General features: G+C 49.9%; 1 protein-coding gene across 1 annotated transcript; it reads left to right on the top strand.

The window, feature by feature from the left end:
* Window positions 1-4,256: 4,256 nt before the first annotated feature.
* Il17d (interleukin 17D) lies at window positions 4,257-20,912 on the top strand. Its single transcript, XM_090341764.1, has 3 exons — window positions 4,257-4,346; window positions 4,931-5,226; window positions 20,569-20,912. Exons 1-3 carry the CDS (start codon window positions 4,332-4,334, stop codon window positions 20,882-20,884), a joined length of 627 nt encoding a protein of 208 aa, XP_090197890.1. The 5' UTR covers window positions 4,257-4,331; the 3' UTR covers window positions 20,885-20,912.
* The last annotated feature ends 503 nt before the right edge of the window (window positions 20,913-21,415 follow it).

The raw sequence follows: 21,415 nt of genomic DNA, 5'->3' as shown, positions 1-21,415 counted from the left end.
AATATTGGGTCTATAGCAACAATGACTTTTAACAAGACTGCAAAGAGGGGAGTCACCTCTGGCCAAGAGACCATTAAGGCTGGAGTCTGCATTGGCTCCGCGGCTAAATGACTGCAGGAAGAAGAATACATATCTCGCTGGAGATTCCAACACCATCTGGACCAAGGCCAAGAAATTTCCATGTGGAGAAACACTCCTGTGTCAGCAAGGGCTGGTTTGGCAAATTTCAAAGGCACTTTGGACACACGAGTGCTTCTCCACATGGAAAAGCTGCCTCTGCAGATAAAGCTGGAACCAAGGAATACATGAACATGTTCAAATCCATCATTGAGGAAAGGGGCTACAAGCCCAAACATGTTGTTTTGCTTGTTTTTGTTTTGTTCTAGTTTGTTGCCAGTCCTGGGCTTACACTCAGGACCTGAGCACTGTTCTTGGGCTTTCTCAAGGCTAGAGCTCTACCACTTGAACCACAGCACCACTTCCAGCTTTTTCTGGATATGTGATACTGAGGAATGGAACCCAGAGCCTCATTCATGCTAGGCAAGCACTAGGCCACTCTCTCGGCCCCCGAACATGTTTTTAACATGAATGAGACTGGCTTATTTTGGAAACACATGCCATCTTGTGCTATTATGAAGGACAAAGCCAAAGCCATTGGCTTTAAGGCCCCAAAAGATAGGGTAACTCTAATTGTGTGTGGGAATGCTGCAAACTTCAAAAATCAAGGCTTACAAATAAGTTAATTTTTAAAAAACCTAGGGCCCTAAAAAACAAAAATAAGAATGCGTTGCCTGTGTACTAGATGCACAACCCCCAGGTCTGGATCTTGAAACATCTCATGGCTGACTGATTCCACCTATCCTGGAGGTTAAGCTTTATCTGGCAGAGAAAAACCTTGAGTTCAAAGTGCTTGTGATCATGGACAAATGCTGGAGGCCGTGCTGTCGATCTGACCTATAATGGTATCCAGATAGGGATACCAAACACCACATTGCTCATTCAGCCCTGGATCCAGGTGTTACTACTGCTTTTAAGGAGCTCTGTGCACAAAACACCCTGCAAAACCTGGTTGAAGCTATGGACTTGGATGACAACTTCTCGCTAAAGGCATACAGGTGTGAATGTATCATTCCATCAAATTACTGGAAGGAGATGGTGTCAATATAGGATTTCTGATGCCATGAATGACCTGACATATGTCCACTGAGAACCACTGACAGAGGAAGACCTGACGGAGATGACGAAGTCAGCAAGTGGAGAAGAGGATGAGGAACATGACGAACTATAGGCTAGAGAAGAGGAAGAGGCTGTTCCCAGGGTCAGAATGGCCACAGGACTTCAGCCAGTGGCTGACGAATGGGACCCCCAGATGCTTCCTTCTTTGCACTTCATAAATACAAACTCATGCAGAAGAAAAAGCAGTGCCAGCAACTCCCATAACTATGTTCAGCACTTGGATAGTTACACTTATGCCTTTAGCAGAATAGAAGTTATGGCCCAGGGTAAAGACATTGAGCTCTCCTTGGCTATATGTAGTACATTCTTCTCCTCGTCATCACCTTCATTGCCAACAGTATTGACTGCACAGCTCCATAATTCATGATCTTCTTCAAGTTGTTAACATGATGTAGGTTTAAGCGTCTTGAAAGTTTAAGTGTCTAGAAAGTGTTTAAGAATAGCTAGATGCTGGCGGCTCATGCCTGTAGTCCTAGCTATTCAGGAGACTGGGATCTGAGGATCATGGTTCAAAGACGGCCCAGGCATGCAAGTCTGTGAGACTTTTTTTAAAAAAATTTTAAATATTTTTTTCTGGGAGACTTTTATCTCCAATGAACCACCAGGAAACTGGAAATGGTGCTGTGGCACAAAGTTGTAGAGCACTAGCCTTGAGCTGAAGAGCTCAGGGACAGCGTCTAGGCCCAGAGTTCAAGCCCCACAAATGACCAAAAAAAATCTTTAAAAAGTGTTTAAAAGCACATGAAGTGTTTGAGTGTAGGAAAGGTTAATAAGAGAGTGGGAAAGGTTTATAAAAGAATGGGGATGGGCTTATAAAGACTGGAAAACACACAAATAAGAAATATTATGCTGTTGCTTCTTAGATTATTTCCTATCGTTAACTCCCACAATAGGTGGAGGACCAGTACAGTTAAGTTGTATGTGCAGATATTAGAAGTGTTGGGGAAAAGATAAATCCAGTGTTAGAACCATCAGTAAATAAAAGGAAGACCAGCAATGTGATATACAGGAGGAACAGATAAGGACAGCCCTTTAAAGGAGAAAGGCTTGCTTGGGTAGGTATGTACCCAAAGAAAAATAACCCAAGAAGATAAGTATGGATTTAGCTAAGTGGATCTGGGAGTTATATAGCTTAAAAATGATTTATTTTTTAAAAAGAATGATTTATAAGAGCTTTTCCCCCAAAAGCTTGCCTCACACTAAGAGATCTTGAAGCTGCACTAGTCTTAGTATAGCTGAGAAGAACCAGAGAGGGTCCAGTCAGCTGCACCAGTCTTAGGACAGCTGAGAAGAACCAGAGAGGGTCCAGTGAGCTGCACCAGTCTTAGGACAGCTGAGGAGAACCAGAGAGGGTCCAGTCAGCTGCACCAGTCTTAGGACAGCTGAGAAGAACCAGAGAGGATGAAATTAGGCTCAAATGATTCCCAAATGAAACATCCAATACCGACTACCTCAGGGACATTACAATTTGTGGGAAAACAAACCCCAAGTATTTTGGTACTATTTTCTTCATAAATTTTCTTGCATAAATTTTGGCTATTTACTTTGTATTTAAATTTTCATAAATATGTTGAACTTTGGGGGGAATTATTTTTCTTAAAAAGCACTAGACACCTCCTTTTAATACCAGCTACTCAAGAGGATCACAGTTCGAAGCCAGCCAGGGAAGGAAGTCCATGAGACTTTAATCTCCACTTAACCACCAAAAAGCCAAAAGTGGAGTTGTCTCAAGTGGTAAGACTGCCAGTGTTGAACAAAAAAAAGCTAAGGGACAGCACCTAGGTCCTGAGTTCGAGCCCTGGTTCCCACACAGGCAAAAAACAATTTCTCCTGTTTGTATGACTTTTTCTTCTATTTAGTCTCACAGATGAATTTTATGTCCTAACAATAGAGGAGTGGTTTCAAAGCTGTTTGAAAGAAAATATTTTCTCTCCCACTTTCAAGGTAATCTGAGAGAAGTGAGAAGTTGCCTGATGATTAGCCAGTGGGAGGTATTTTGTTGACTACTGAGCAAAACCAACAGTCTGGCACGTGTCACCAAACACATGAAAAGATGCTGTAGTCACTCATGCAGTGATAATCTTTCTCCTAAAAGACTCCTACACCGTTTTATTTTTTTCAAATAGAAAATAAGCAGTGTGTGCCAATGTCTTTATTCCCATTTTACTACAAAGGAAATAACATGAACAATTTATCTGCTAGTCAGCAAGCGTTTTATAACCCAAAACAAACATTTACTCACTGAGAACTGTAACTTGCTTGGAGGATTCAAAGAGATTTTGAGCAATAACTACTAACACAGCTTCTCAGTTCTGAACACTCCTATTGTTTCTCGACACCGAACTGTTAGCAGCCAGTGGTTTACAAGTTAGTCAAATGCCAAAGCTGCAAGCCACTTAGGGAATCGCTATAAATGAAAAAAACAAAACAAAAAAACGTACTTTAAAAAGCTGCCAGCTGTTATCGTTTATTTGTATTTTTAAAATAAAATAACCATATTCATTAGCCCACCAGCTAGCAGGAATTAAACGACAAATGAGCAGGGCTCTCGTGTGCTCTGAAACACAGCCTGTCACTTCACTGTGTGGAGTGTATTCACTGGGCTCGTGTCGCCAGGCTGCTCGCACGTGGGATGCCCATTTCCAGCCATCAGCGAGGCAGACGGGGGATTTTTTTAGTCCTCTCTCTCTCCGGCACAGGATCGTTTTCCGGGTGTTTAGGCGAAGGGGGGAGCCACTCCCCTCTTCCTGAAACACCTTTATTTTTACTTTTCCTTTAGCCCTCTCTTCCTCTCCGGCACCCCTTCTTCTCCGCTCTCGCATGGCGCTAACCCCCCGCGGTCGGCTCGGCCCCCGGTCCGCCCTTCGGCCCTGCGCTCGCCGCCGTCGCCCCCTCCTCCAGCCGGCGGGGCCCGGCGCCGACCCGGCACCGCCACATCCACTCCGACAGGCGGCGGCCGCCCAGCCCGGCGCTCCAGGACCCCGCGGCTCGCAGCCCCGCGCTGGTGCGGACCCCGGGCTTTCCTCCGCTCGGGAGCCGCTCGCCACCCCGGCCTCACGACACAGGAAGGCGCCCCGGGACGTGCGGGGGACGCGATGCTGGGGATGCCGGTGAGGACAATCGGATGCACGACGCTCCCGGGGCCGACGCGTGCCCAGCCCCGGACGTCCTCCGGGGCCGCGGGGGCTTCGTGCGGGGCGTCGGATCGCGGGCGCCGGGGGCGGGCGGATGACGAGGCGGCGGGGCGGCGGCGGCGGCGGCGGTCCACGCAGGCCGGCCGGCCGCAGGGCCGGGATGGCGCGCGCCGGGGTGAGCGGGAGCGGCGTCGGGTCACAGGCACTCGCAGCCCGCCGCGCAGCAGCCCGGCAGACACACGCACACGTGCACGCGCGCCCCGCACCCGCCCCCCGCGCGGGCTCCGGCCCGGGGCGGCGGCGGCGGCGGCAGCGGCCGGGGGCGCGCGGCTTGGGGGCGGCCGGGGCCGCGGGGCCCCCGCGGGCAGCGGGCTGGCGGGGACGGCGCTCGGGGGCCCGTCCGCGCGGCACCCATGCTTCCCGGCGGGCCTCGAGGTCGGCGGCGGCGCTGCGGGAGGCGCCCGCGGGGTTCGAGGGGGCCGGGGCGGGGTGGGGCGGGGCGCCGGCGGGCGGGCGGGCTTCTCGGCGGGCTCTGGCGCTGAGTGCGGCCTGTCCCGCAGGTCTGGATGTTCGTGGCCGGCTTCCTGCTGGCGCTGGCGCCCGGTAGGGCTGCGGGCGCGCCGAGGGCGGGCCGGCGCCCGACGCGGCCGCGGGGCTGCGCGGACCGGCCCGAGGAGCTCCTGGAACAGCTGTACGGGCGCCTGGCGGCCGGGGTGCTCAGCGCCTTCCACCACACGCTGCAGCTCGGGCCGCGCGAGCAGGCGCGCAACGCGAGCTGCCCGGCAGGGGGCAGGCCCGCCGACCGCCGCTTCCAGACGCCCACCAACCTGCGCAGCGTGTCCCCCTGGGCATACAGGTGAGCCGGCCTCGCGGGGCCGCGGGGCGGGCGCCGCCGGGTGGGGCGGGCGGGGCGGGGCCGGGGTGGGCGTGGCCGGGCGGAGCCACAGGGGAGGGGCGGGGCCGGTGGGACGAGTAGGGCGGGGCGGGGGCGGGGCCCGTGGAAGCTAGTGGAGCCAGGTGGGTTGGCAGAGTGGGGCGGGCGTATGGACCTGTCCGAGCGAGGCAAGGGGGGCGGGGCGGGGCGGGGCGCCAGGAGAGGGACCCAGTGTGGAGACTCGGGCAGGATGGGCAGAGAACAGGTGCGGGGGAGGTGGACAGGCAAGGCAGGTCGTTGTGATGTTGGGTGGGTAAAGCAGATGGGGGCATTGAGCTAAGCAGGTGGAATAGAACTGGGTAGTAGCAATTCATTAGTTCATTCCTGGACAAGCCAGTCTCTTTTCCTTGAAGGAGCCCTGCTTCTCTTTATTTGCTTTTCCATTAATTCAAATGAGCCCCAGTTCTTTGTTAGATGACTGGTTAAGTGGATTCTTTCTGCCGAAGTTTGAGGAATCCAACCAAGTGATCTGTTTGTGTGGAGCTTTTTACAGGAGACATACTAAGTACTGATGTGGAAGCTCTGGGAGGCAAGATTCCACTGTGTGGTAGTTTACAGTGCAGATGGGTAGATGGCATTTGAAGAGGATGAAAATTGCATGAGATCCTGATGCCAGTGGCTCACGCCGGTAATTCCAGCTACTCAGGAGGCTGAGATCTGAGGACTGGGCTTTGAAGGCAGCCCAGGCAGGAAAAAATCTGTGAAAATTTTATCTCCAATTAACCAGCAAAATGCCAGACACAGAGGTGTGTCTAAAGTGGTAGAATGTTAATCTTGAGTGGAAAAAGCTTAAGAACAGTGCCCAGGCCCTGCATCCAAGCCCAATACTGCAACCACAACAAACCACACCTGGGCTTCCCGGATGCCTTGGCATCCAGGGAATGTGAGCCCACCTTTCACTCTGATCTCATTCCAGTTCTCTTGCTTTCCTCTCTTCCTATCTTTTTTTCTACTTCATGCTAGACCTTGGCTAATTTCTCTCTCCAGCCTCATCTTATGCTTTTGATGCTCTTTAATAGGATAGGGGAGAGAGTTCTAAGACCCAAGTCTCAGACGGGTGGGGTGGCTCACGGCTGTAATCCTAGCTACTCAGGAGGCTGAGATCTGAGGGTTGCAGTTCAAAGCCAGCCTGGGCACTAAAGTCTGTGAGACTCTTTATCTCCAGTTAACCACTAGAAAACGGGAAGTAGCAATGTGGCTCAAGGGGTAGGGCTGTAGCCTTGAGTTGAAGAGCTCAGGGATAACGCCCAGGCCTAGAGTTCAAGTCCCACGACTGACCCCCCCCCCCCAAAAAAAAGACCCAAGTCTCGTTTTCTTTGGGTAGAAGCTGCTGCCTGGCTGGGACTAAAGTCCTGCATGCTGAATGGCATAACCTCAGTGCACAGCAGCATCTCAAGCCTTGTGGGCACAGGGCCCATGTTTTTGGCTTAGGTTATTCAGTGAGGAGGGAAACAGAATGTGAAGTGTTTTAAGAGGAAGCAAGGAGTTCACTGTTGGGCCTGTCTGCCTGCGAGGCACAGGGAAAAAAGGCAGCCCTGTGTGTGGACTCGGGAGGGAGCAAGGCTGGGCAGCACGGCGCCTTCAGGTAGATTCAACTGCCCTCTATAGGCACTGCTGCCAGTGTCCCAGTGGGTAAGACCAGTGGGCAGGGTTAGTTAGGCTTGGTAGAGGCTGTTGTCTCACTTGTCCTGTGTGCAACCTCCATGCTGGGTGGTCCCAGGAGCAGAGATACATGAGGGGACTTGAGGAATCTCCTGTAGCCTGGTTCACACTTTAGCTAAAATCTGGAGCTTACGCTGGAGACAGTCTTCAGGAGATGGTGCTGGGCCAGGGTTGCACACCGGAGTGTGCACGAACAGATGGGCCGGTGTTTCAGCCACTGCGTCCCTCAGCCCTTCTCACCTCCTGGATCACGTGGGAAGATTAGGAAAACTGAGGCCTAACACAAAAGCATGATGCCTAGGTGGGTCTGATCGTGGAAATGGAAACAAGGTTGTTGATTTTTTTTCTTTGTTGATTTTTTTTTTTTGGTGGGTTGTAGGGCTTGAACTCTGGGCCTGGGCGTTGTCTCTGAGCTCTTCAGCTCAAGGTTATTGTCCTACCCCTGGAGCCACAGCCCCACTTCCCATTTTTTAGTGGTTAATTGGAGATAAGAGTCTTTCTGACTTTAGTGCCCAGGATGGCTTTGAACCCTTATCCTCAGATCTCAGCCTCCTGAGTAGCTAGGCTTACAGGGGTGAGCCAGCACGCTCTCGGCTTTGTTTTCTTTTTGTCTTGTTTGTTCAGTGGTCTGTCTTGGGGAGGTTAAGAGGGGCACAGAAATGGAGGGACAAAGGGTGAACAAATGTAGCAGTGATACAAGATACTTGTGAATGGGGATGGGAGGGACAAATTAGGAGAGAGCAAGGGCATAGGATGGCATTGTCCAAAAAGAAATGTACTCAATGCCTGACTTATGTAACTGTAACCCCTCTTCTGTACATCATTTCTATAATAACAACAGAAAAATTTTAATGGAAAAGTGAAGCCAGAGGCCAGTGGTTCATGCTTATAATCCTAGCTACTCAGGAGGCTGAGACCCGATGATTACAGTTCAAAGCCAGCCCAGGCAGTAAAATCTGTGAGACTCTTAATTCCAATTAACCACCAGGAAAATCAAAGTGTCTGTGTGGCTCAAAGTAGTCGAGCACTATCCTTGAGCAAAAGAGCTCAAGGATAGTGCCCAGGTCCTGAGTTCAAACCCCACAATTAATAATAATAATAACCCACAATGTGTAGAGCCTCTTCTGCTAGAGGTGGTGGAACCACCTCCTTGGAAGGAGTTGTTTTCCAGCTCAAGGGTAGAGGGGTTGCATTAGCCCTACTGGATCTGCAGGTTCCACTCTCACACATCCAACTAACAGCATATCCAAAGCCCTGGAAAGTCAAGCATTGGTGGCTCATGCCTGTATCCCTAGCTACGCCACAGGCTAAGATATGAGGATCATGTTTTGAAGCTGGCCCAAATAAAATCAATGGGATTTTTTTTTTTTCTGCACCATCCTGGGGCTTGAACTCGGGCCAGAGCTCTGTCCCTGGACTTTCTCAAGACTAATGCTCTACCACTTGAGCCACATTATCATTTCCAGCTTTTCCTATGTATGTGGTACCAAGGAATCAAACCCAGGTCTTCGTGCATGCTAAGCAAGCACTCTACCACCAAGCCAAACTCATGGCCCCTCAATGTGACTTGGTGGGTCATGGGGCTTGTACTCAGCCTGGGCGCTGTCCCTGAGCTCTTCAGCTCAAGGCTACTGCCCTACCCTGGAGCCAAGCCCCACTTCCCATTTTCTAGAGGTTAATTGGAGATAAGAGTCTCAGGTCCTTTTATGCCCAAGCTGGCTTTGAACCTTGATCCTCAGATCTCAGCCTCCTGAGTAGCTAGGATTACAGGCGTGAGCCACCGTGCCCAGTTCAATGAGACTCTTCTAACTCCCCTCCAAAAAGCTGGAAGTAGAATTGTGGCTCAAGCGGTAGAGCACTATCCTTGAGCAAATTCCGCCCCTCCCCCCCAAAAAAACTCAGGAACAGTACCCAGTTCCTGAGTTTAAGCCCCAGTTACCAAAAGAAAAAAAATCTCGGAAAACAAGACAATATACATATATATATATATATATATATATATATATATATATATATATATATGCTCATAAGTTGTACAAAGGAGTTGCCACTCAACAAAGTAGTTTCTGAAAGCAGTATATCTTGAGCAATACCATCTTTCATCCAATCCCACCTCTTATCTCAATCTTGTAGGATATGCGTTGAATTTTATGATTGTATTCTACTTCCCTTCCTGTCTTCTTTCTCCACCTTCTTTTCCTTGCCACCTCCCCCCGCCATCATCTTTCCAATGCCAACTTCCTGGTGTTTATTTTGGTGTATGCTGAGGTAGCTTTTCCAAGATATTACACAGTTTGAATTCTCTTTGAATCACCCATACTTTGGTTAATACATTTTTCTACACTTGCATACCATTCCAAAGTGTTTACTCAATATATTTATAAATTTAGCTCCAATATAAGAGAAAAAACATAATGTCCTTTTCCTTTCTGAGCCTAACATAATTTTTTTGCCCTCGTTTCCCAAACAACACAGCACACAACACACAGGACATGCGCACATAGTAGGAACTGTGAGTCATCTGGGAGTTGTTCAAGTCTTCATGATACATTTTATATAAGGGACCTAAAAGCCTAGGAGAATTTGGCATTTTGTTTTAGAAGTCTTAAGCCCTTCCCCTGTGGTACCAAGGAACGAGATAAACATATTTCTTGTCTTGTAGGCAAGACAAGTTGGCAAGAACTCAAAGGAGACTGGATAGGGAAACAGATTGCAAGTTAGAAATACCAATGCATATGGGAAGAGTCACTTTAGGTGGTAAGATGACTTTTAAAATAGGCATTTGGAACTGGGTGCTGGTACCTCACACCTGTACTAACTACTCAAGAGGCTGAAATCGGAGGATCCAGGTTTGAAGCCAGCCCAGCACAGGCAGGAAAGTCCATGAGATTCTTATTTCTAATAACCACTAAAAATATAGAAGTAGAGTAGAGCACTAGCCTTGAGCACAAGGACAGTACTGAGGCCCTGAGCTCAAAGCCCCAAAACAAAAAGCCCCCCAAAACAAGACTAGCTATTGGAAATGTCAGGAGGCTTTCCAGGTATTTGGGGAAGAAATGTATTGGCATCATCTGTCGGCACAACTGGGTTGCCAGCTGGGAAAAGTATAGTTGGATCTCACACCTGTGTGAGAATACAATTCTAGATGACTTAAAGATTTAAATCTAAAAAAAAAGCCATAAATATAGAGGAAAACCAACATGAGTTACATTGTTACATTTGTAATCTTGGGGTGGAGGAGGCTCTTTAGCAGCTCACAGTCCCCAAATGTTATAAAAGATAAGAGTGAAAACTGCAATTATATAACTGTGTGCTGGTTTATGCTAGGAGAGGAAGGGAGGAGGGGAGGGGAGAGAGAGAGAGAGAAACCAGGAGGAAATAATTGCAACCTCTATCACAAAGTCTTCATTTGCTAAAGAGCTCCAGCAAAGCCATGAGACCAGTGATAGGCCAGAAGGTAAGTGAAGATCCAGGCAGTTCTGTGGAAGGAAGTTCACATGAATGACACATGAATTCCCCATTGCAGGCAGTACATACTGAAACCATACTGAGACTTTTCTTTCTTCCTTTCTTTTTTAGGGTGCGGGGGTGGGACAGTGCCCAGGGCATGAGTTCAAGCCCAAGGACTGGCAAAAAAAAAAAAAGAGGGGGGAGAGGGAGAGAAAGAGAATGAGACTCAAGGCAGACAGGATACATTGAGAGCTTGGGTGTGAAAAGGCCTGGGGACACGCGGTGGGGGGACATGCGGGGTGGAGGGGGGTGGAGGGGGGGAGGTCTGCCCTGAAACCGCATGTCAGGGGTGGGCTGGGATGAAGGACGTCTTCAGGTGACAGGTCCAGAGTGGCAAGAGCCAGAATCCTTGTCCTGAACTTTCTGCATCCATCCAGCTGGACTCGTGCCCAGGTTGCTCTTAGGAAACTAACAGCCACTCCCAGAATAGGAAAATATTTTCTCATTTATTTTGTGGCATGATGTTTATTTCTCTGTTGCTTGAAAAACAACAACAAAAAAGGTGCTAAAAATAAAATGAATTTACTTGCTTGGTCAGTTGTAAAGGCACCTTAATGAGTATATTAAGAAACATATCCTGTATTGCAAGACAGGAGTTTACTGAGAGTTAAGAACATGGGTGCTGTGATGACATGTGAATTGTAGATTGCTTACATTTTCCAATTTGGAGTGGCGATCTAAAGATATCTTTTCTCTAGGATAGGAAGAATATATAATATTTTCTGGGCTTATTTGTTACCTTCTGTTTTTCCTTCAGGGAGTCTTAAGAGACTATGCCTAAATGTCTTTTACAGTAAACAGCTTCTTGGCTGGCAGTAACAAGTGGGGAAATGGAAAAGAAAGCAAGGAACCAGGGACAGGAGAGGAGGAGAGTGCGGACAGGACAGGGGACTTAAAAATAGATGCTCAGGCCACCAGAGAGTTGGGTGTAGAAGCTGGGAACAGGATCCCTTCCTAAGGGCCACTGAGGCACCTTGACTTTGGGAAGAGGGAAAGTCAGAGGCACATGAGACAGTGAGTGACAGCAGGGCGCTGGAGGCCGTCTCAGAGCCCACCAGGGGACAGTGATGGTTGGGAAGAGGAAAGGGGTCACTCACTCCCTGTGCCTGGGAATGTTCTGCTTGCTAATTGGGTCCCTGGGTGACAGTTTCCAGTTCTCACTGGGCCAGGGAGGTCCCCACTGCCTCAGCCGTGGCCATCCATGGGGTGACTGTATGCCGTGACAAATCGTGTGGCATGTCCATTTCCTCAGCTGAGCACGGGTGGCCTCCTCCTCAAGAGGCTGAGATCTGAGGGTCAAATTTTGAAGCCAGCCAGAATGGTAGAGTGCTAGTCCTGAGCACAAACGCTAAGGGACGACAGCCTGGTCGTGAGTTCAAAATCCACTATGGACAATAACTAGTTTCTTTGGTTGGTAAAAGGCTGGGTTATACAAAAGATGAGTTTTGCTAACTGCATCCCAAGACACCCAGTTTCCTGTGTTAGGTCCTTGAGCGATTTCACTTTGCTCATATGTAAACCCGTATAGGCCCTGAGTGACTAGAACCACCCGAGCACAGTGGAGCCACTGGGCCTCCGCTCTCCCCCAGCCTCAGGCACCGTCCTGCTGTTTTCTCCTCCTTCACAAATGAGCTGGACATCAACAGCTCACTGCTGTAATCCTAGTTACTCAGGAGGCTGAAATCTGAGGATCCCAGTTCAAAGCCAGCCTGGGTTGGAAAACCCACAAGACTCTTATCTCCAATGAACTAGTAAAGAGCTGCCAATAATGCTGTGGCTCAACGTGGTAGAGCATTAACCCTGAGCACAAAAGCTCAGAGACAGCGCCTAGGCCCCGAGTTCAAGCCCCAGGACTGGTGCAAAATAATAATTGTGTGTGTGTATATATGTATATTATATATGTATATAGCATATACATATATAAATTATCAGAGGCCAGTGAGGTTGGTGGTACCTGCAACCTCAGCGTTTGAAGCAGGAAGATGGTGAGTTGGAGGCCACCAGCTGGGCTGCTGGGAACTCCTGTCCCAGACAAAACCTATGAAAGGAATGTAACAGAGAAATCAAGGAGCACCGGTGTCTGCCTCTATCCCCAATTCTGTTTTCTGTGGTTTCACTCACCCAAGCCAACTGTTCTCTACACTATTAAATGTGGAATTCCAGGGCTAATCCATGAGTTTTATTTGCATGCTGTTCTGAGGAGTGCTCTTAAGTCCTCTGCTGTAGCGCTCTGTCCTGACTAGATTGTGCAGCGCCGCTCTCTCCATGGCTGCGTGCTCAGGGTGTCAGTCACGTAGTGCCACCAAGCCTGTAATCACATCACATGCTGCCTCCCTCATACGCTCCCACCACCTCCTCCTGCCTGCTTTTCATCTCCCAAGGGGGAGCACTGTACACTGAGATGTTTGGAGAGAGAACACGGTCCCATAGCTTTTTTAATGGTGTTATAAATGTCCTAACCGATTGATTTTATTTTTTAGACTATTTATTTATTACCAGCCCTAGGGCTTGAACTCAGGGCCTCATGTTGTCCCTTGGCCTTTTCACTCAAGACTGGTTCTCCATGCCGGGCACCGGTGGCTCCCACCTGTTATCCTCGCTGCTCAGGAGGCTGAGATCTGAGGATTGAAGCTTGAAGCAGAAAAGTCCACCTGAGCTTCTTACCTCCAGCTAACTAATCAAAAACTGGAAATGCAGTTGTAGCTTGAAGTGAGGGAGCACTAACCTTAAGCAAAAAGAGCTCAAGGACAGCGCCCAGACCCTGAATTCAATCCCCATGGTTGACCACAAAAAGTAATAATAATAATAATAAAAATTTGGTTTTCCACAACTCCACTTCAATCCCCACATAACAGCCTTCTGAGCATCTAGAATTCTAGGCTGTGAGCCACAATGCCCTGCCTAGGGTGCTTGATTTACAAACTAAAGGGTTTTTGTTTTGCTGGTCATGGGACTTGAACTCAGGGCTTGGGCACTGTCCCTGAGCTTTCTTGCTCAAGGCTAGCACTCTACCACGTTAGGCCAATTCTGGTTTTGTTTTGTTTTGTTTTGTTGAGTGGTTAATTGAAGATAAGAGTCTCAACGACTTTCCTTTCTGGGCTGGCTTCCAACTGTGATCCTCAGACTTCAGCTTCCTGAGCAGCTAGGATTACAGGGGTGAGCCGTGCCTGGCCAAGTTAAATTGGATTGTAGGTGTGTATGTACCAGAAGAAAAACATATTTGGAAAGAAAAAGATCCTGGAAAGCGTAGCATAATAGTATGCAGGGAAACAAACTCCACTTCCTCCCTCTCTGGTGAGGTAGACTGTACTATAACTTCAGGGACATGTCCATACTTCAGTTCTCCTTCAAAAAATTCCCAGCCAGCCAGGTGCCAGTAGCTCACACCTTGCAACTCAGGAGGCCGGAATCTGATTATTGTAGTTCAAAGCCAGCCCAAGCAGAATAGCCCTCAAGACTCTCCAGTTAACTGCCAAAAGGCCAGAAGTGGTACTGTAGCTCAAGTGGTAGAGCATTAGCCTTGGGCAAAAAAAAAAAAAATCTCAGGACAGTGTCCAGGCCCTGAGTTCAAGTCCCAGTACCAGCACCATTAATTAGTTTAATAAAATTCCCACTCACTTGTTTTGAAGTGTTTTCAAGTTCGTGTGCCAGCACTAAGAACAAAGTGGCCCCGGAGACTGGGCGGTCCTGGAGCGTATCCCTCCAGCTGGGCTTCTCCACCCTCCCTGGCTCTGGATCAGGTCTGCCCAGGCAGTTATCACTGTCACCAACAGGGGGCAGCACCATGCCAGCGTCCACGCCAGATCTGCCACGCTGGGTAGGCCATCCTTGCAGTATTTAGAATTTGACAAAGGAGTCCCTTTCTTATTGAGTAGTGGTTTGTAGTCATGTTTTTCTTAGGAACTTGCTCTGTGTGAGTTCTTCTAATGACTTTGGGGTCAACTAATAATCAATCTTCAGGGGAAACCTGTCTCATTGCAGTATAGCTACGTATCCTATCTGGGCAGGGGTGTGTGTGTGTGGTGTCATACTGGCACCACTGTCCTTTCTGTGCTGCCCTGATGACATTCTGGTAAGAAAATCAAGGGTGTCAGGATGGGGAGTGAGCAGAGGCACAGCCTGGCGGGGAGCTGCAGCCCCACTCGTCTCTATTTATTACCGTAGGTTTAAAGCAGCTTAGGTAAGAAATGTTGGTATTTTGTCCCCTCAGAATATTTTTATGGAGGAGTGACCTTGGAAGGGACTTGTCCCCTGTGGGCTTCTCAAAAGCCAGCGGCTCTGCTGTACCTATCAGCATTTCAGAGTAAAAATAAAAGCATTGTCATGGAGCATTGTGGAGGGATTACCGGTTTGCTTTGATAGCTAGTCCTCCCCACGACCAGGCTTAGGCCTGGCTTTACCTCAGTGAGCTACAGTCGCCAGGGAAGGGACATATTTCATTCCCTGGACATCTCTTTGAGCACTCCTCACCTGAATAGAATGTGTATGCCCCTTCTTGCCAACAGAAAGGCTTGGGCAGATGCACCCAGGCGCATTCTTGCGGTGTTCATCTTCCAGAGGTGACACACACCAGTGGGGAGGGAGGACCACGAGGACATTGTTCCTCACATTACTAAGCAGTGGAGAGAAAGCAGCAGACACTCCTCTAGAATTAGAAGAAGCTAGTTTACAGGCTGACGCCTGTAATCCTGACAGTTCAGCATGCAGAGATCTGAGGGTCACAGTTGGAAGGCTAGTCTGGGCAGAAAAGTCAGTGTGAGACTCTGATCTCCAATTAACCAGCAAAAAGCTGGAAGCAGAACTGGGACTATAGTGGTAGAGTCCTAGCCTTGAGCAGAAAAAGCTCAAGGACTGTGCCCAGGCCCTGAGTTCAATCCCCATTCCTGGGGCTAGATGGATCTGGTAACTTGTCTTTTTGTCTGATGTGGTGACAGCTGATTCAGGGGCCAGGTGGGCCTCTCGCCCACACAGGTACCCTCCCCTACACCCCAAGGACAGGACAGGCACATCAGAGATGGCTCTGAACACACAGCTTCCCCGAGAGAGCCCAGCCATCCCTTCCCATCCTTCACAGGCATGTGGGTTTTTCCTTTGAAGAGCTGTGTCCTCAGCTGTGGCATCAGCCATGACAAAGGATCAACACCCTTTGAGAAATCTGGGATCTCCTCCCCTCTTCTCTTCTGCTAGACGAACTCTCCACCTCCGGAAGAATCATCTTTCACATTCTTTTCCGAAGCCACAGTCTCCTCTTCTTCCCAAAGGAGCAAAGTTGGGTTTTTTGTGTTCCCACTATCTGCCTCACCAGTCACTCCATGTCCACAGATGAAAGCTCTCTCAGAAGGCTACAGGGTGGGCTGGGAGGGTTTGCACAAGATCCTTCCTCATTGGTGCCTCAGTTTCTCCTAAGTGAGAGGAGGATCAAGACTGAGGCTTCTTGCCTCTTTGGCAGCAAAGTGGGGTTCACCCTGGTGCAGCTTCACTGAGCTCTCAGCCTGGTGTCTGCCCGGGCTGAATTTTTCCATGCGTTCTTTCATGGGAAATGTATAACGAGTGTTTTCTTGTAGGGGCAGAGGAGCCGTTTGCAGCGTGTCTTGGCAGTACATGTTGGAGTCTTTGACTCCCTGGGGCCTGAGCAAATGGAAGGAGGTTATGTCAGATGGGCCTCCTGGCCACTGACTTCCCCCAGAGGGAAGCTGTGTGTGGCTTCCTGTGTCCCCAGTTACCCCCTGGTGCCCCTGCAGGGCCCACAGCTACTGGCCCTGCCGCCCGGGCTCTTAGGGATTGGAGCCAGCCCCACCCCATGCAGGGGTTTCTCTGCCCAGGTAACAGAAGACTGGAGAGTTAAACCCTCTTTCCTCTCTTTCTCTCACTTACTCGCACTCTCTCTTGTCCTGGGAAAAGAACTTAGGACATCTCTCAGGAGACAAGTGCTGTACCACCGACCACACCAGGCCATGAAGCTGGGTCTTAATGACTAATTCATGACCTGTCACAGTCGTGGAGACCACAGGGCCTATACAGGACCATCTATGAGAATTATCAGGGGAGCTTTAAATAAAATACCAACCTTTTGGCCCCATTCCAGAGTAATTAATTCAGATCTCTAGGGGTGGAAAATAGTCTCACTATTTTTATAGATCATATTTATGTGCCTCCGTAGAAGAGCCCCAAAGCCATCCTGTTGACAGTGTGAGCTCTGGTGGAGTTCACAGTGACCTTGGCATGAGTGAGACTCAGATGCATGGGACAGGCCTGACATCTAAGCACTGGAAAAAATGCAATCATCCGACTTGTTTGCCACTAGCTGCGGTCACTGTGTCCGGGGGAAGCAGCGGTGATGTCCCTTAGCACTGCTGTGGACAGGGAGTGGGGAGGGAGGGGTTTCTGTTGACTGATGTCAGGGCTCTCAGGTCACATGAACAGAAGTCACTTGGGCAGGGACAGTTTGGGAGTCTGGACAATGGGAATTGCCACCATTCTTCTAAAGTACTACTTCATTACTGACACAATATTTGTACATAATTTGTGGGGTATGATATATGGCTCATACCCTATGGAGGATAATCGACATACCTGTCGTTTTGTATTCTCTCTCCTCCCTCCCTTTTCCCTCTCTCCATTACTTTTTGTTCCAGTACTAAGGCTTGAACTCAGGGCCTCCTACTCTCACTTACCTTGTCACTCAAGGCTGGTTCTTTACCACTTGAATCTCAGTTCAACTTCTTTGTTTTTTGCTGGTAAATTGGAGATAGGAGTCTCATGGACTCCGATGCCTAGGCTGGTTTTAAATCCCAATCTTTACAGCTCAGTCTCTTGAACAGCTAGGATTATAGATGTGAGCCACCAGTGCATAGCTCATTATTTCTTTAAGAATATATTTTTGGGGGGGCCAGGAGTTTTGCCTAGTGGTAGAGTGCTTGCCCAGCATGCACGAAGACTTGGGTTCGACTCCTTGGTACCACATAAATAGATAAAAGCCAGAAATGGTGCTGAGGCTCAAGTGGTAGAGCTCTAGCCTTGAGAAAGTCCAAGAACAGTGCTCAGGCTCTGAGCTCAAGCCCAGAACTGGCAAAACAAACAAAATAAAACAAAAAAAGAATATATTTTTTTGGAGTTTTTTGTTTTGTTCTTTGAGATGAGGTCTTACTGTGTAACCCAGGAAAGCCTTGAACTCACCATCTTCCTTTGTCATCTCTCCCCCCTCCCTGCCCCATGATAGGAGTTAGTAGAAAGGCAGGCAGTTCAAGGAACTATAAGCCTGTAGAACTTGCAGACAGCAAGATAAGTTGATAAACTAAAACTTGCCTGTCAAAGAAATAGAGGCCCAGGCCCCCCGAGTACATGAGACTTATCTCCAGTTAACCACCAGAATACTGGAAGTGGCATTGTGGCTCAAGTGGTAGAGTGGTAGCCTTGAACTGCAGAGCTCAAGGACAATACCTGCGCTCAGAGTTCAAGCCCCACAACTGAACGACAAAGAGAGAGACAGAGACAGACAGAGAGACCTAGCCCATGGAAAAGCAGTCTTCAAGGATGCCAATTCTCCCCATTTAACTTAAGGCCAAGCTCTGGGATGCTGGGATGCTGGATAGCTGAGATATGTGAAGTACTGACTTCCCATGACATATATTTAAGCCACATGTTCTCTTTTTCTACCATAATTTATCTCTCCTCCCCTTTCTTTTCTTTCTTTCTTTCTTTCTTTCTTTCTTTCTTTCTTTCTTTCTTTCTTGTCAGTCATGGGGCTTGAACTCTGGGCCTGGGCACTGTCCCTGAGCTCTTCAGCTTGAGCCACAGCGCCACTTCCAGTTTTCTGGTGGTTTACTGGAGATAAGAGCCATGGATTTTTGTGCCCAGGCTGTGGACTTTTGTGTTCGGGCTGGCCTTGAACCTCAATCCTCGGGTCTCAGCCACCTGAGTAGCTAAGATTACAGATGTAAACTACTAGCGCCCAGCTCCATATTTGTTTTCTTACAGACTTTCCGTTCACTTGTAGTATATTTGAATCTTGCCCGAATTCTCTTGCCACTGCAAAGATCCAGGTCAATTCAGTGGCCAGTGCATTAGCCTGGAGGTTAGGGATTAAGTATGTCTTTTTCTGACTTGGATTCAGGGAAGGTAACAACATCATCTTATCTACCCCGCTAAAATATGATTTCTTTTTTCTTTTTTCTTGCTTGCTTGCTGCTTTCTTTTTTCTCAGAACTGTTCTGAAAAACACTTTGGAAATCTTGCTTGTGCTGCCTTCCTATCTCTCTCCAGTGAAAGGGTCTCAGAGGATCTCTGCTCTTGGCAAGCCAAGCTGCCTGACTCTCAGTGTTGCCAGCAGGTTTTCAGACACTGGGTCTTCCATAGTTTTCTTTTCTTGCAGCATCGTGATATGTGGTATGTGATCAAGGGAGTCCTCCCTCATTCTTCTTCAAAACTGTCTTGAGCCAGGTGGGTTGGGGGGATTTATCCAAAATTGATAGTTGGTATCTAGATTGCAGCCAGCTCTAGGTTTTAGGTTCAGGACTGAATGGCTGTGTCCTGCCTTTTCCCCCACCTTTTTCATAACATCTCCTGGGCTGAGTTCAGGGACCCCGTGCTGGCGAACCAGGCTAGTTGAGGCTATTTTGTCCCCATCCTCCAGCGGGCACCTTGCGGGCTCCTAAGGGCAGCAGGGAAGGGGCTTCGTCCCTGGGGGTGGGGGTGGGGAATCTTTGGATGGCTGTGAGGAAAACAGACTCAGCCTCTGCTGCTTTAAGTGGAAATACTTTCATGTTTTACAAAGTGGGAGGATGAGCCACTCGAGTCTGTGCCAACAAATGCCCAGCTATACTTGGGCATCAGACACAGCACTTAGGTGGCCCATGCCTCCTGGGAACGCGCGCGTGTGCATTGTTCTAGCTGGTCATCCGGAACCGCTTGGAATTGTTTCCGACCCGGCCGGGCCCCAGGGCCAGCGCGCTTTTTCTGTCTCTGCTGTCACTTACATTCCTCCCTGAGCTCAGATTCCATCACCTCTAATCATCCCTGGACCACGACTTCTTTGTTCTTGGATTAAGCAAGGCCAGCTGACACTCACTCAGGCCAAGGTTTCACACGTGGCCCCGGGCCACTTCTGAGCTCCGTTTCAGGCGGGTCTCCCGTGCCAAGTGTGTGCAAGGGAGCATGCAGAAAATGTGGAGACAAAAGGAATGGTTGCTTCCAGGGAAGCCAGGCCGGCTCACACTGGGCAGTCTTTCCATGTTTGGGAATACAAAGGTTCTCAGATGGAGGTCCTGCTGTTCTCGCCAATGGTGGCTTCCTTTAGCCAAAAGGCACTGCTGACTCCAGGCCTGCGGGGGCAGAGGAGGCTGAGCTCGGTGTCCCCCTGGCTCTGCAGAGTTCCCAGGGCTTTCCTTACCATCACTTGCCCCCAACTATCCTTCTGAACACACTGGAGCAGATCACTCTGGTACCGGGGCCCTCTGGCATTGGTGCCACCGCCTCAGGTGGCATGCCATTCCTGTAGGCCTCCCGGGGGCTAAGAGCCACAGGATGTCCTTACCCAGGGTGGCATGGACGGGCCAGCCTGCCCTGATCCAGAGAAAGAAGAATAGATTCATAACAGAGTCACCATGTTTAGATGGGTAGATGGGTACAAAGAAATTTAGGGCCACGGGTGTCTCATGAGAAGTAGGGACAAAGGGGGCTGGGAAGTTTGGCCTAGTGCTAAAGTGCTTGCCTAGCGTGCACGAAGACCCAGGTACCAGGGATGTAGAAAACGGCGGAGGAGGTGCTGTGGCTCAAGTGGCAGAGCCCTGGAGAAGCTCTTCTCCACCCAGGCACGTTCGGGGGCGTCCAGGCTGGGTTCCCAGGTTGTGGCCTGGGCTCGCTGTCCCCTCCAGAGCCATCTGGCCCAGACAACGTGTGGCCTCCCCCAGCCCCAGCCCAGGGCCGCTGCGGACACTTGGCGTTTTGCTGGGCTTGGAGGAGGAGCACTCTGGGTCCCAGAGGCTGGCCAGTCCCCCCTCTGGAGCCGGAGCCGGGCTTCCCCGGGCCCGGGGGTAGGAGGCAGGGCTTCCCCGCAGGTCCTGGCGTCAGCTCCCCGCTCTCTCCCTCCGGCAGGATCTCCTACGACCCGGCGCGGTTTCCCAGGTACCTGCCCGAGGCCTACTGCCTGTGCCGGGGCTGCCTGCTGGGGCTCCTCGGGGAGGAGGACTTCCGCTTCCGCAGCACGCCCGTGTTCGTGCCGGCCGTGGTCCTGCGCCGGACCCCGGCCTGCGCCGGAGGCCGCGCCGTCTACGCCGAGGACTACGTCACCATCCCGGTGGGCTGCACCTGCGTCCCCGAGCCCCCCGGGGACCAGCCGGCCGCCGCGCCCTGGCTGGGCCCCAGCCGCCAGCCGGCCGGGGGCCTCCGGGCTCCTGGACGTGGGGCTTGAACTCAGGGCCTGGGCACGGTCCCTGAGCTTGTGTGTTTCTCTGTCTCTCTCTCTCTCCTCCCTCCTCATTCCCCCCCTCCCTCCCCCCTCCCCCCTCTCCCCTCTCCCCTCGGCTGGTGCTCTACCACCTCGCCTTGATCCTTAGATCTCAGCCTCCCGAGTGTCTGGGGTAACAGACATGAGCTCCCAGCACCCAGCTGTAGAAGCTTTTTAAAAAACTATTTTTTCTTAAAAAAAAATACAAGTGGTTTTGAATAGGGACAGAAACTATTTTTATAGTAAAATGTAGAGCAACTATATTAAAATTTTACTGGATCTATTCGTAATTTACAAACATTCAGGTCTGCTATGATAGGAATTTTAGACACATACATGAAATCCTGACATGAGCTCCTTTTACCTGGCACCAGGCCCAGGTCTCAGGACTCGACCTGTCATCCCAGCTGACAGGAGAGAAAGGCACACATCTGCCTTTTTGTTTGGGGGGGGGGGGGTGTTAGTCATGGAGCTTGAACGCTGACCCTGAGCTCT

The sequence above is a fragment of the Megascapheus bottae genome, chromosome 11 (assembly GCF_031878675.1).
Source record: "Megascapheus bottae isolate mThoBot1 chromosome 11, mThoBot2.hap1, whole genome shotgun sequence".
In the NCBI taxonomy this organism is placed as follows: Eukaryota; Metazoa; Chordata; class Mammalia; order Rodentia; family Geomyidae; genus Megascapheus; species Megascapheus bottae.
Note: the sequence above shows the minus strand (reverse complement) of the source record. Positions and strands in the feature narration are given on the sequence as shown.